Source organism: Gallus gallus, chromosome 26 (assembly GCF_016699485.2).
Source record: "Gallus gallus isolate bGalGal1 chromosome 26, bGalGal1.mat.broiler.GRCg7b, whole genome shotgun sequence".
Classification (NCBI taxonomy): Eukaryota; Metazoa; Chordata; class Aves; order Galliformes; family Phasianidae; genus Gallus; species Gallus gallus.
The window spans coordinates 3,161,288-3,175,105 of NC_052557.1; the positions used below are offsets into that span (position 1 = coordinate 3,161,288).

Below are 13,818 nucleotides of genomic sequence, written 5' to 3' on the forward strand. Positions count from 1 at the left end.
TGCCATCTGCAGAGATGCCTCATGCTGCACACAGAGGGCTCAGAGATAGCAGCACCGGCACCCCAAGCAGATGAATCATCAGCAGAGGCCAAAGGCTGCTCCTTGGCACTCCAGGGGCAGCCATTGGGCACACAGCAGCTTGAAGCTTTGCTTGAAGAAGAGCTGCTCCAGCCCTGCATTCTCCGTCACCCCTTGAAAAACCACGGGCTGCATCTTCCCTCCCTTTCTCAGACATAACAGGCTGTTCACTTACTATTGACAGACTGGCTGTAAGAGGTAGTAATGGTAGATGCCAGATCTTGGATACTGAATTTCACCTTAGAAGGAATAAAAAAGTTCATTTAAAAAGCAGGAAAAGCAGAGCGCTGTCTTTTCAAACTCTGAGCAGTGAGGTGTGCTCCACACCCCAGCCACCACTTAAGGTAGAAAAAAGGCTCCAGTGATGCAGAGGGTTTTGCAGGAAGATAACCTAACCCACAGAGGAGTGAGGGCTTTCCCTTACGAACAACAGGAATCCTCCAGAGCCCCCCAGCAGCACTGGATGTGTAAAGCATCACTGTGTGCAATATTTGTACAAGTTTTTTGGGCCGCCATGTGTTTCTGGGACGCCACACAAGCCACCCACCCCAAATCCATGGTCACACTATGGGGCACAGGCACATGCTGGAGACCCTTCTATAACCCACCCAAGCGCCCCAGACCTCACCTTGCTTCCATGCATGGGGTACCCGTGCTGGGCCTGCAGCGGCTGGCACCGAGCATCCCCCCAGCTCTCGGGGGCACCGCGGGGGATGTGGGGGAAGGCAGCAGCACAGTCAGAGGCCAGGTATTGGTACACCTCCCATGTCTTGCCAAAGTCCGTGGAGCGCTCAATCAGCATCGCAGCAGGCAGTGGTGACTGCAGCATCAGGGAGAGAGGAAGGTGGTGCTGTTGAACTGGTTCCCACCCAGGGCTGGGCAGATCTTCATCCTCATCATCCTCCTCACCATCATCCTCCTCCCCTCCCCTCCCCTCCCCTCCTCTCCCCTCGAAGACCTTGTGTCCTATGGGTCTCCATCAATTTTTGAACCACCGGGAGCCAGCAATGCCCATCCACCCACAACTCCCTGTGAGCTGCACTGCTGCATACTAACCCTGAAATCCAGCACAATGCTGCTGAGCTGGAACTTCTCATCCAGATCCAGCTGCAAATAGACGTGCTCCATGCCTGTGGGCACAGAGAGATGGCCTCAGAGATGCAGAACTTCAGGAAAACAAACCATTCGGCTGCATAAGCCGAGCCATCCATTCCCCTCTTTCCCCTAACTCACTGAACCCAGCACTCACCACTCTGGGATTGCCACCAGCGTGCACGCCCAGCAGAGGACAGCATGTTGGCCACACGGTGCCCATTGCGGGCGTGCGGCAGCCGGGAGTCGCACTTACAGCATCTCATGTTCCACTGCAAGGAGAGAAGATGGGTGGGAGGTAGGTGGGAGCCCGGATAGGGCACAGCCTTGATGCAGACCCCACTGGCACTGGGCAAGGACCCAACATAGTGGGGACATCACTGAAGAGCGCATGGCATCAATGGAGCTGAGTTATTGGAGACCTGGAGAACCGCCATCATGTGCCAAGTGGTACCCAGGAACACAGTGGTTACCCTCACGCTCCATGTAGAAAGAGGAAACTCATGAACGGAGGAGTTAAAAACTAAAACCAAAAACTGGTTTGACCAAAACGTACTTCTAGCAAACATCACAAAAAAAAAAAAAAACTGTTTAAAAATCATCTTCCAAAACTGCAGGTCTTGAAAAAAAAGCTCTTGGCAGCTTTTCAGCACCAGTTTGCCCCTCGCCCGTGGCCGAGCAGCTATTTGCTTGGGGGAGCAGAAGGGCCCTCCTCTCACATCCCAGAGGGGCTCAGCCACCTCTGCACTCTCCCCTCGGAGAGCAGTGGCAGCAAACAGCTCAGCGGGTGAAAAGTCAGCGGGTGGGAAGTCGAGTGGCTCAGAGTTCAGCCCTTCACTTAAGCAACTCATTCAAGTAGCAAACAGAGACGTGGCACAGACAACACGGGGACTGGGGAAATCAGGATCCCCGGGGAGCAAACAAACACCCTGGTTTTGACCAACCAAGCAACACGCTGTGCCGGTGCTTCTGAATATCTGCTGGGTACGTGCAGCACATGGGTGGGCTCAGAAACATTTGGAAAGGGACAGAGAGGGATTGAGCAACAGGCAGGGAGTGGGAAGGTATGGCCAAGGGGGGAGGCGGCACGGAGCAGCAGATGGGCTGGGTGAGGGCATCACCAAAGCAGGGGGTCCTGCAGGTGGAGCTGAGGTGGTTGAATGGGAAGGCTGCAAACAGCTTCTGTGGATGAAACCCAAACACAGATCCTGCCTGCTGGAAAAGGTCCTAGCTGAGCCCCAAGGCAGGAGCTGGCTCTGAGCAGAAGGCAGTTTTTGGCCTGGAAGCCTCTCAGCACTGTGCTGGGCATGGAGAAGAGATGCTCAGCTTAAACCGATCTGTTTCCACAATATTTTCCACTCTTTATGTTCTCTGGCTATAAATACCCCAGAACAGGAGTTGGCTAACTACAACATTTATAACAACATTGCAAAGTAAGCAAACACGGACCTGCAACTGCATGATCGTGCAAGTTCCCTGGCTGCACCACCTCCTCCCAGCTCTGCCAATAGGAACCAGCAGCACCATTCTCTGACCCAGAAGCACCATTCCCTGACCCAGGCAGAGGAACTCACTGCAGGTAACGACCGCTAGCAGCAAAACGGCAGGGAAGCTAGAGCAATTATCCACAGAAGTAACCTGGCAAACAACTGCTAATAATGATTAAACTTCCCAGCAGTTCTGACTGTGATTAGAACAGGGGGAGGACAGGTTTCTGCAAGGGGAAAGGTTAATGTCAGCTCAATTATTCATTAGGAATTACTCATGCATGCTTACTGAGACCATTCACACAGCCACAGACATGAGCACATCCCACAGCTACAACCGGCGTTGGCTTCAGTCACACTCAGAACTCAGTGCTGAGCAAAGGGGCAGCTCACACCCACCACGTCTGGGGGCTGTGCAGCAATCTTTGCCAATTCCCAGTTTCCTTGCTTTATCCCACAGGGCAGCCACGGACCTGAGTGTGGAAAGTTGGCTTTTTTTTTTCCCCCACTCCCACCCTCCACCTTTATTAAGGCCAAAATTAACACTGGAAAGCAAAAATTATTTCATGTACTTTGAGCGAATTGTGAAATTCCTCTATTGCACAACAGGAGAATTCACTATTACTGACTGTGCATGTGTCTCAAAGTTCCCTGGGACAGAGGGAATTACCAAAAATGACAGCCCAGCTCTGGTCTGAAGGAAGGTTTCCTAGGAGCACACCTTTCCCCAATTCTCCCCCTCATATTTACCAGCACAGAAACAGCCTCAATGGATTCATCAGAGCCAGCATTGCCAGGAATAGAGCAGGGCTGTGAGAGTGTGTGACAAAATGGAAGTCAGTAGGTCACAGTTTCTAAACTCGGTCCCTCTCCATCTCTACCCCTCTTGCCCAGCAGCAAAGGCTCCCAGCAGTGTGGCAAACCAGAAGCACCAAGAGCCACGGTGAGTTCTGGTAGCTTGCAGATGGGTCTGCTTAGAAAGCTCATTGACTTCAGTGCTGCCCTTGGAGCAACCCAAAATTCAGGTCATGGAGATCTTGGGAACGAAGGAAATCTTTTCCAGTCTTTAGAAAGGTAATTCATGAGGGGGTCATTTGAGAGGAGAAGTGAGCGTGCTGAGAACAGAGTCCTGTTTTACAAGTGAGTGGTGGAGAAAAAGTAATGCATGCAGAACAAACAGCCATTGTAAAGATGACCATATATTACATGGAAAAGCAGAGCAAGACTGCAAATCGGGATGGAAAGTGTGCGTGTGGATGGGCTGCATGAGTGGAAACACACACGTACCCATGGGTGACAAAGGCCAAAGACACTCTTGGGACACTTGGCAGAGTATGGGGATGCCCAGCCCCATCCCTGTGCCCTGCTGCCACTCTGCCTCACGTTGCTCTCACCTTGGGCATGGGGGGTGCCTGGCATCAGCTCTCCTCCCTCGCTTCTCCCTCCTCACGTGTAGGGGCAGAAAATCTCAAATGACCTGAAGCTGATGGCCTCTGATCAAAGTATGTTAAGTAGCTGTAGCTGCCATTTTAATATGAGTAAAGAGCCCTTAAAATAGAACCTCCTGGCAGAGGTGCATCACTCGAAATAAACTGAAGCTACTCATCTGCACATATGAGAAGCTGCTGCTCTCCGGTCATGAAATAGAGACCTTTAGGAACTGCAGGACCTTGGTGGCTCCGTGCCAGCACAGCTCTGTGGGTCAGAGCACTGTGCCAGTCAGCTCCAGGCAGGCAGCCTCCCATGCGGCAGCCTCGTGTCTCTTATGCAATTAATATCCTATTGCGATAGCGATCGCTGTCCCAATTCTATCTGGGGAGTGGAGGGCAGGAGGAATTTAGATGTATACAGAGAGACAGAGCGTTATTCAAAAATAGGGTTGGCAGCAAGAGTAAGTTATATTGGGAACAAAGACACCTGTCAGAGCTCTTATGCAATCCCCTTTTCCAGCCCCATGAATTCCCTGCTAACACCAGCACTGCACACCAGGCCAGCCGAGCAGGGATGTGCTCCATCTGCTTTCCATGGGAAGCAACTAAACCTCCTGTGAGCAAACTGTGGTCATAGAACAGGACTGTACTTCAATTCTGAAGCACAGGTGTGTGCTTTAGCCACAAACCCCAATGCCATTGCCATGCTGAGCCAGTCAGAAGCAGCACCATGAGCTGAAAGCACAGAGCACTCTGCCCTTGGGCTGGTGCTGCTGGTGACCCCAAATTCAGAGGTGATTGCAGGGCTGGAACAGCAGCAGGGCAAACATCTTAGGTATGAGGGCTAAGGAAGTGAACTTCATTCCTCCTGCTTGAAAGCAAGCATGTGGGCGCCTGTTTTCCTCGCCCAGTCTGTCCTCACGTCATTTCCCTTCAGAAAAGCTTTGCTTAAAGCCTGCCACGATGACAGCCTGCAAATCTGTGCTGCACGAGCTGCTCCCCACCCCACACACTGGAGAGGCCCTGCTGCCTCTGACTCTGTCTGCGAGGGGTGACGTGATGTCTGAGAGCATATGTGGGAATGTGCACTCATGTGGCAAAAAAAAGATACGGGGGATGGAGGAGGAGAAAAGTGGGAAGCTGCCTTCTTCCTGTGTGCACTGCTACAGGTAGAGACATGTCCCTGCACCAGGAACAAGGTGTGTCTGAATGCCAGAGCAGGATGTGATAGCACAGAGCACAGCGACCCTATAGAGCTGTAATGGGGTGGGGGGGGGCGCAGCGATCCTATAGAGCTGTCATGGGGTGGGGGGGTGCAGCGACCCCATAGAGCTATAGTGGGGTGGGGGGCGCAGCGACCCTATAGAGCTGTAGTGGGGTGGGGGGCGCAGCGACCTGTGGTTGCTGATATACCTTCAGCAGGGCAGGAATGGGAATAATTTGGTGTAAAACCTCAGCATGGTGAAGCAGCACCCAGCACCAGAAGCCCTGCTTTGAGCCTGGGGACCTCCTCAGTCCCATTTGACTACAATTATTCTCTCCGAGGAGGCATTTTTTCCGTGTAAAGGACCTGAGCTTGATTCATGGTCGGGGTCTGGAAAGCAAACGAGCTGCAGGGCACAGGAGTGTTTCAGTGGGAGCTTCCCTATTCCAACACACCCCAGGATCCCAAAGGAGCAGGTAGCGTGGCTCAGACCAGCACCGAGTCAGCTCATGCAGGTGGAAGCAGGTATAACCATCAGATGGTAGCAGTAAGGCAGACAGAACAGCACACTCACTTTCACAAGCATCAGCCCGTGTTTTTTGGGAGCAGCCTAAACCAACTCAGTGCTTAGGCACCATGGGGAGGGATGCCACGATGGCACGAGCAGGGATCTGGGTGATTCCCATCTCATACTGCTCACATCCACCGCATGCCCACGAACAGCAAATGCAAGCAGACACAAACCCTCACGTGAACAACATTTAACATCCTGTTTCCCAGGGCCAGGGTGTGAAGACCCACAGAACTGCCACATGCCCACAGGCTGCTCCACCACAAAAAGTGGGAAACAGAGCAGCGATACAAGAGGAAGGCAAACCACCTTTTCCCTATCTTGCCTATTCTTTAACAAAAGCTGTCACAGTGATTTGCAGACTGGTTTGGGTACTACAACTGCAGCTCTTCTCTAGTTCTAAATGTGCCCTTCAGCTGAAAGCACTGCCAGGCCCTGAGGACACGGGCATCTCCTGAGCAGCATTAGCCCGGCCCAACATGAAGGCCAGGGCACGTTGCTGCAGGGTGAGTGCCTTCGTGCTGCCCTTGGTGGGGGTGGCCAGGCCAGGAGCTGCTAATCCATGTGAAAACCACACCGAGAGCCTCCCCTCGGTTACCCACATCGCTACCAAAGTGCTATGTATAGCATCCAGACAGAGAGATGAGCTAACCAGCCTTGAATCACACCTGTCTTAGTCTTTCCACATGCATCAGTGCCTTTAGGACATCAAATTCGGGGACACCTATTTTTCTTGTTAGTTTTCCCCTTGCCTTTGCTTTCCCTGCCACCTTGAACAGCCATTTCCTGAGCACTGAGTGATTTCCAAGCCAGGCCATTGGTCTGTTTGGTTTCCTCCCCCCCTCACTTTTCTAATCATGGCCACAATCCCTTGCACTATAAATGGCAATCCCGAGTCTCCAAGGGATGGAGCAATCGGTGGTGTAAAGAATAAAGGTTAGAGGGATCCGGAGCAGACAGCAGAGCTGGGGGTGCAATCGAGCAGCCCAGCAGGATTGCAAAAGAGCCCCCGGGGTGGCGGGCAGACGGCTCACACCCGCCAGCTGGCACCGGGCATCGGCACCCACAGCAACCCCTCATCCCGTGCCCTCTGCTGACATTGCAAAACCCACTCCAAATCTGTACCTATTTGGCACCAACACACGAGCCAGGCATGTAACAAGAAGAGTCAGAAGAGTCAGTGAATGTATTTGACTGCTGTATGGGATGAGAATAGGGGGAAAAAGTGAGTTTGGGAGACTCATTTTGGCTTTAATTAGGAAATGCTCAGCAGGAGGATGTCTCCAAAGACAGAAGCTGGAGCATTCACAACTTGTAGCAGCCATCACAGCTGCAGAACAGAAACGAAGGTCTCTGATTCCAGCCAAGGAAAGGCACTAAGTACACAAAGATCCTATTCTCAAAGCTAGAAGTGATGAATCCAGCTCAACATACCGATGTTAACCGTTCCAAATTCCTTCTAACCTCAGTACTTATCGGCATAAGGTGCTGATTCTACTGACAAGCTCCAAGGAATACAAAACCTGGATGTTTCAGGGACCTGAAGGCCACCACCACCTCTCTGCCTCCCACCGTGGGAGCTCACCCACTCATTCCACTCCAAACAAGTATCTGTGCTCATGGTACTCCACAGAAGAAAGCTGACTCACTCCAGCTGGATTCACTGCAGAAAGCACATCCTCATGGAGGACTGCTGTGTCCTTTCCTCCTGAGCACCTCATCCAAGCAGCCTCCCAAGGAGCTCCTCGCCTGCCCTGCACTGAGCACTCTCCCTTCTGAGCTCTCCAGCACAGCCACATTTCCAGACTGACACAGAGAGGTATAAAGAAGCACTCACGTCACAGACATCACCCCTGCCTGAGCACAGAGCTCAGAAAATGCTGCAGAATGAGCCATTAGCTCTGACTTTGGATTTTGGAGCCTGGGAACATGCAGCTGCAGCTGTTATCCTCTGAGCACCACTTCCTACCCCCGCACCGTTTAATTGGAAACAGCCACTCCGCTCAGCAGCTCTTCCAGTGAAAGCCCTGGAATGTTCCCATCTCTGACAATTGAAGAATGAATTTAGCTTACAGCTAAGGAGGCTGCAGACTGAACGGCTTTGGATTTTTGGTTGCAAAAGCTTCCGTCCTGCCCATTGCACAGCTTGTTCCCTGCTGGTGCTCAGCTTCTCTGCCCTGATGTGGTGCAGAGGAGGACCCCAGGGCTGGAGGGGACACAAAGCATGCAGGGAGAGAGACAAACACCCCAAGTAGATCAAAGACATTGTAAAGGGTAGGAAGGACGGCTGAAGGCATCAGCATCTCCACACAGGGTTGGGGAGCAGAGGGAGCAGTACATACCTCTCCATGCGGTGTGCAGTACGTCTCAGGCTTGGTGAGGCCACAGGTGGAGGAGGCCGTCAGGTGCTGGCCCCGTCCCAGCAGGAGGTCCCCCCCAGGGGGGTAGCAGGCCCCATGGGAGCAGGCTGACTGTGCTACCCCTGGCTGTGGGCAGGCTGCAACGGCAGGAGAAGAGCACACGGTGACTCAGCCAGAAGGTTGGCCTGGGACAGAGCTACACCTGGGCATGCCAGAAAGGATGAGGGTTCATCCCTGAATTGCCTTTGTTTTTAATAGTACGTAGCGCTTAAAATAGCTTCTTGTGGCTATTGCTCCTGAAACTCTTCTTGATAGGACACATCTCCAGAATCCCAACGTCTCGGTTTCAGGGATGCTCAGTTCCCTGCTCACCGTACTTAGCAGCCCAGTCTGGTTTCCCTCCATGTACCCACAGGCCCTGCAGGACGTTGCTCAGCACAGAGCATCCTTTTCCCAAAGCACTATTACTGAATGCCAATCTCCCAATCTCTACTGAATGCTGCTCATACAGTGCTTACCCTCGCAACACTCCTTAGCCTCAAAGGGAAAACCTTCCTATCATTCCCTTCTCATTAATAAACACAATCATCCAATTTCCTTTGCAAGAAGCTTAGCTATCCATAAACTCACCTTGCTTAAACCATGGCACACACAGAGGCTCTAGGCAATATAACTCACTGCAGTACTCATACACAAACCCAATTAAAAGATCAAGGTCATTTCCAATAGGCAGCAAACACAGCTTTCCCCCGTTTTTTTCAGAGACATGGAATGTTGAGCCTTACCCAGGAGGACAAATAATGCCCACAGCCACAGCTGGCAGCAAGACTCCATCACGCCAAGGACAAGGACACACCTAGAGAGGAATTTGCAGCGTAAGCAAAAATAGAGAATACTATCTTAAGCGTCATCTTGGGCACTTTACATTCCTTATCTATCTAATTCTAATTGATCCAGCAGGTGAAAGTCAGGAATAACGTAGAGGGAACCCCTCAGACTGTACATTAGAACAGATGAGCACAAGGAATCGCAGCCCTTCACCACACAGGTGAGACATGCCCAGGGTCCCCCCGAGCCGAGCACATGGCAGTCCCCTCCCCAGGCGCTATCTGTGGATCTTTATGTTGGTGCTGAGGTGAACCACACAGGCAAGAATGGCCCCTTGCTGTCTGCAGAGCTCCGATTTCTGCCTGCCCGGCTCTGGGGACTCCAAAAAGCCACAGGCACACACACAGCAGCGAGCAGTGCCCGAAGAGCCAACAGCTACCCCACGCTGCTGCCCTCCAGCCTGGCCCTGCTGCATGCTGCCTAACACAGCTCCAGCTGGAAGATCCCAATGGCTGTGAGCCTGGGCAGGGGGCTCTGCTAAGTGCAGCTGCTAGGGCAGCTGGGCAGCCAGCAGCACACTCTACTCCAGGAAGTTCCCCCTACTGCTGTCCTGTGTGACCAGAGCCCCACTCCCAGTCTCTGAGGTGCCCCAGGTCCCCACCACATACCTGCCTGGTGGCGAGGGCTCTCCCCGTTGTTCCCAGCAGCTGATCCCTGCAGTCAGGAATCAGCTCCAAGTGCTGCTGCTGTCCTGTTTGGCTTTTAACAGGAGGCTGCCTCACCTGGGAGAGAGGTGCCCGTGGGTGTAGCAGCGATAAAGGCGTGATTCAGGCACCGCAGACATCCCCACCCAGCTCCGGGGAGCTGCTCCAGACACAGCCACAGCGTCACTTCGTGCTGTGACAGCAGGAAATGGCATTGAGTGCCTTAAGGCGCATCCCGACAGCCCCAGGATGTGCCCCGGGTGTGCCCAGGGCTCAGGTGGGTGATGCACCCAGGGGCTTCGGTCCCCTTCTCCCCACTGCCAGGCTGCACGGCCGGCAAGGCGAGGTGCCCACCCTCATGCACAGGTTTGGTGCACCCCGACCTGGGGATTTAAAGCCCAGGGAGATTCTGTGTGAGCTGCAGCTGTGCCGTGTATTCACACACCAGGCATCAGCCCACGGATGAGCTGCAGCAGGGATGGGGCTGTGCAGGCTGCAGCATGCACCTCTCCTGTCTCCAGCAGTGGAGCCCCTCGAGGCACACAGTAGTTCTCAACTTCATCTTACACAATCTACAAAAATACAGTGCTGCAAACTAACCAGCTGTGACCCCCCCCCCCAAAAAAAAGGCAAAGAGCCACATTTTCCAAGAAGCACAATTCTCATTTGGGTACCAAGAGAAGTGCCATGATTTCCAAAGAGGCTCCGTATTTATCACACCAGGGTGGCTTTAACAGCTCCTTGGGAGCCTGTGGGAAAGTCACCACGAGAGCAGCCCTTCTCCCCTGCCTGGGGCGTAATGCAGACCTCTGCTGTGCTTTGTGCTTCAGTGCCACCGGTGCTTTGTATCAGCGCGCAGCCAAGCACAGCTCCGGCACCCATAGCGCTGCTGAGCGCAGAGGTGCAAACTCCATATTTACCTCCTCAAATCCCCCAAACCACGCCGAGCCCCCATGCTCGTGTTCTAACAATTGTTTTACAGTCTAAGCCAACCCCGAGGACAACTTGCAGGAAGATGTGCTATTTACTTTACTGACTCAGCCCGACATCGCGTCCTGCGCTCTGTCACACCGCGCCGGGTGGCTCCGGAGCTGTGCGCGATGCATTGCCGGTGGGAGCTGCCTGCCCGTCTTCACGCGGAGCACCTAGAAAAGGCGTGCAACAGAGCTGGGAAAAACACTGCCCTACGGCTACGAAGTGTGCAGGGTTGGTTCCTGCCGAGGTGTGCCCGCGGTGCCGGGTACAGGAGCAGGGCTGGGTGTGCCGCCTGAGCCACCGCTCAGCAATGCGGGGCCGCTGCATTCCTGTGCCCAGCAACTCCTCCGCCCCAGCCGGGGGATGGGGTGTGCAGGGAGAACACCGGAGCACTTTGCTGAGAACCTGAGAGCTGAAGCATGCCATGAGCACAGACAGCGTCCTGGCACATCTCATCCAGGTGGGGCACAGGGACCACCAGCTCAGCCCCATGCAGCCCAGGGCTCAGCACCTAATGAGCACTGTAAGAAACTGCAGCAAACCTCCCTGACCCCCACCCTGGTGAGGAGAGGAGAGGAGAGGAGAGGAGAGGAGAGGAGAGGAGAGGAGAGGAGAGGAGAGGAGAGGAGAGGAGAGGAGAGGAGAGGAGAGGAGAGGAGAGGAGAGGAGAGGAGAGGAGAGGAGAGGAGAGGAGAGGAGAGGAGAGGAGAGGAGGGCTGCGGTGGGCACGGGCTATTGCACAGCTCCTGGTGGTGCTGGATGCAGCCAACCTGGGAGTCTGGGCTGAGTGTCTGCTGCTGGGCACCCCTTCCATCTGCTTCAGTCACACCCAAAGCAGGGACAGACAGCCAGGTTGGCTTGTGCTCTGCTTAGTCCTCACTGCTGGTGCTGGGGGGTATCAGCTATCCCCTGACCAGACCACACTGACCCAGGTCAGCACAGAGGCTGATGTTCACTTCATCTTCCCACAGTAGCTTCAATGCAAACAGCCCCTCGGTGCCCCAGGCTTTGCAAGCTCAAGCAAGAGCAGCCTCACTTAGAGAATAACTGCTGCAAATTTGTAAGTAAGAAAGAAAACAGGTGGGTACTCAGGGACATGGTTTGGGTACTCAGGGACATGGTTTGGTGTGGGGGACCCCCATCAGCACTGTGCCTTAGTGGGACTTGGGCTCTTACAAGGAGGAAGCCACAGCTGAAAGCTCACCCAGTTGAATGCTGCTGCTGCATGCTGCTCACTGCCCACCTCACCATGTACTGCTGACAGCACTGTCCTGAGTGTATGGGCATTTCAGGAATTCCCGCTCATTACCAGAAACCCCTACAGCTGTTTGAAAGCAAATAAAACTTTGAACCCAAAAAATCACTGACCTAGTTTAGATCTAGTTCAGGATTACCCCGGTGCCTTTGCTCAGCCTGCACAGGGCACTGCCCCAACGCTGTTCCTGCTCCGGTCTGACATGTCCTCTGTGTCCCCATAGAGGAACTGTCCCACTAAGAGGCAGTGAGGCTGAGGCAGAGGAGCAGAGAGGGACACTGCTGGGCAGTGAGACCTTGGCACACCCTCATTCATCAATGGCAGAAGGTCTGCAATAGAGGCAGGCGCTCTCTGAGCTGTGTCCCCTCTGGCACTGCGGGTGGTGGCTGCAGAAGTCACACTGTGTTCTGCTCCCAATGGCCACTTTGTCCCTCCCTACAGATCAGGGACACCAGTAGTGCATGCCATGACCCCACTACGGTAAACACCACAATTTCTTCCCTCTTTGCACTGTCACAGACCAAACCCAGAAGCGTTTGAGCTCAGCACATGGCCACGCTCAGGGCATCCCCTCCCCAGCCGCCACATGCCCCCCCTTCACACCATGGGATTTGGGTTAAGCCTCAGTGCTTACACTGCCCTGCAGAGCTCTTCCTCCCGATGACGTTCAACTCCTATCGTTTTCCCAGCTATAATGCCCGCTTTAATCAAAATTGCAATTAAACCTGACAACCTCCCTGTGCAGACTCTCCTAAATAAGATTAGGAACCGGCTAAAATTAGTCTAATTTAATGTGAATCATTAATCTTTTTATCCACTCTTAATCCAATTTAAATGTCCACACAACGAGACTGCATAGATGTGGTTACCGCAGCTCCAAACAACACTGAATTAAATATTATTTAATTAAATCAGCACCGTGCTGCCAGCAGAGGTGTTTGCAGGTGATCATCAGCCACTCAGGTACCCAAACCACCACCCCGAGCTCCTGCAGCTCCAGGTATCAGCACAGCGTGATTGCAGACATCTCCTCCTGCATTTTATGAACACAGAGCTCCCGCGTTCGGGAGGCAAAACAATGCTGCCTGCTTTGTTTTGTTGCTTTTCTTTTCAACTTCGTACTTTTTAAGCTGAGTGGCACCGCTCAGACCCTCCACACTGACCTTTGTGCCTGGGATTGCACCCCGCTCCGTCCTGCAGGTTGCAGCAGTGGGAGCAGAGCCCACCCTGGGCAGGAGCACGACCTTGAACTTGCCCTGTCTAATTGCTGTCTCCTCCTGCTATCTTTTCTGCAGTGCTCGTTTTTCAAAGAGCTGCAGAGTGGAAAAACGTGGCTCGAACCGAAGAATTGGCTGCAACCTTTGCTGCCAACTTGGCAGAGAAGATAAGGACTTTATTTTAAGAAGGGGAAAAAAAAAAATAGACAGTAATGAGGAATAGCCTCTTCAGCAACTTTTACAGCCAGTCTTGCAATAAAATTTCCTAAGTGCATTCAGAACTTGCAAGAAGAAAAAAACCTCCCCAAATTTCCCCTGCAGCACTTCCCAGCAGCACCGCGGGGACGGCTGCGCTCCCCTCTACGTGTGGGATGTGAGCACAGGGCTGACTCACTGCTCACACAGCCCAGGGTCCAGCTCAGCAAGGAGGAAGAGGGAACAAAACCAATGCACCCAATGCTTTCCTTTCTGAGCAGCCCAGCATCTGCCTGCCACCAGCCCTCACGAGGGCAGTGAGTCGCACACCAGGTGTGCCAGGAAGGAAGGGGAGGAAAGCAGCACATGGACTGCAAACAGGCTTGGCGATGTGAGCAAGACTTTGGGTTCCTTTAACCATG

The 13,818-nt window shown here is 53.3% G+C and overlaps 1 protein-coding gene across 2 annotated transcripts in view; it reads right to left on the minus strand.

The window, feature by feature from the left end:
• LAMB3 (laminin subunit beta 3) overlaps window positions 1–13,818 on the minus strand; it is a 31,165-nt gene that overhangs the window by 12,778 nt on the left and 4,569 nt on the right. The window contains exons 2-8 of one of the 2 annotated variants that reach the window (XM_046904273.1): window positions 9,719–9,832; window positions 9,008–9,078; window positions 8,205–8,359; window positions 1,328–1,442; window positions 1,135–1,208; window positions 707–898; window positions 254–317 (exon numbers count right to left, since the gene is read on the minus strand). In XM_046904273.1, the coding sequence (XP_046760229.1) occupies window positions 254–317; window positions 707–898; window positions 1,135–1,208; window positions 1,328–1,442; window positions 8,205–8,359; window positions 9,008–9,056 (649 nt within the window). In that variant the 5' untranslated portion in view covers window positions 9,057–9,078; window positions 9,719–9,832. Of the gene's footprint in view, window positions 1–253; window positions 318–706; window positions 899–1,134; window positions 1,209–1,327; window positions 1,443–8,204; window positions 8,360–9,007; window positions 9,079–9,718; window positions 9,834–13,818 lie in introns of those variants that run through there. The other variant, XM_425827.7, reaches the window with a different exon arrangement.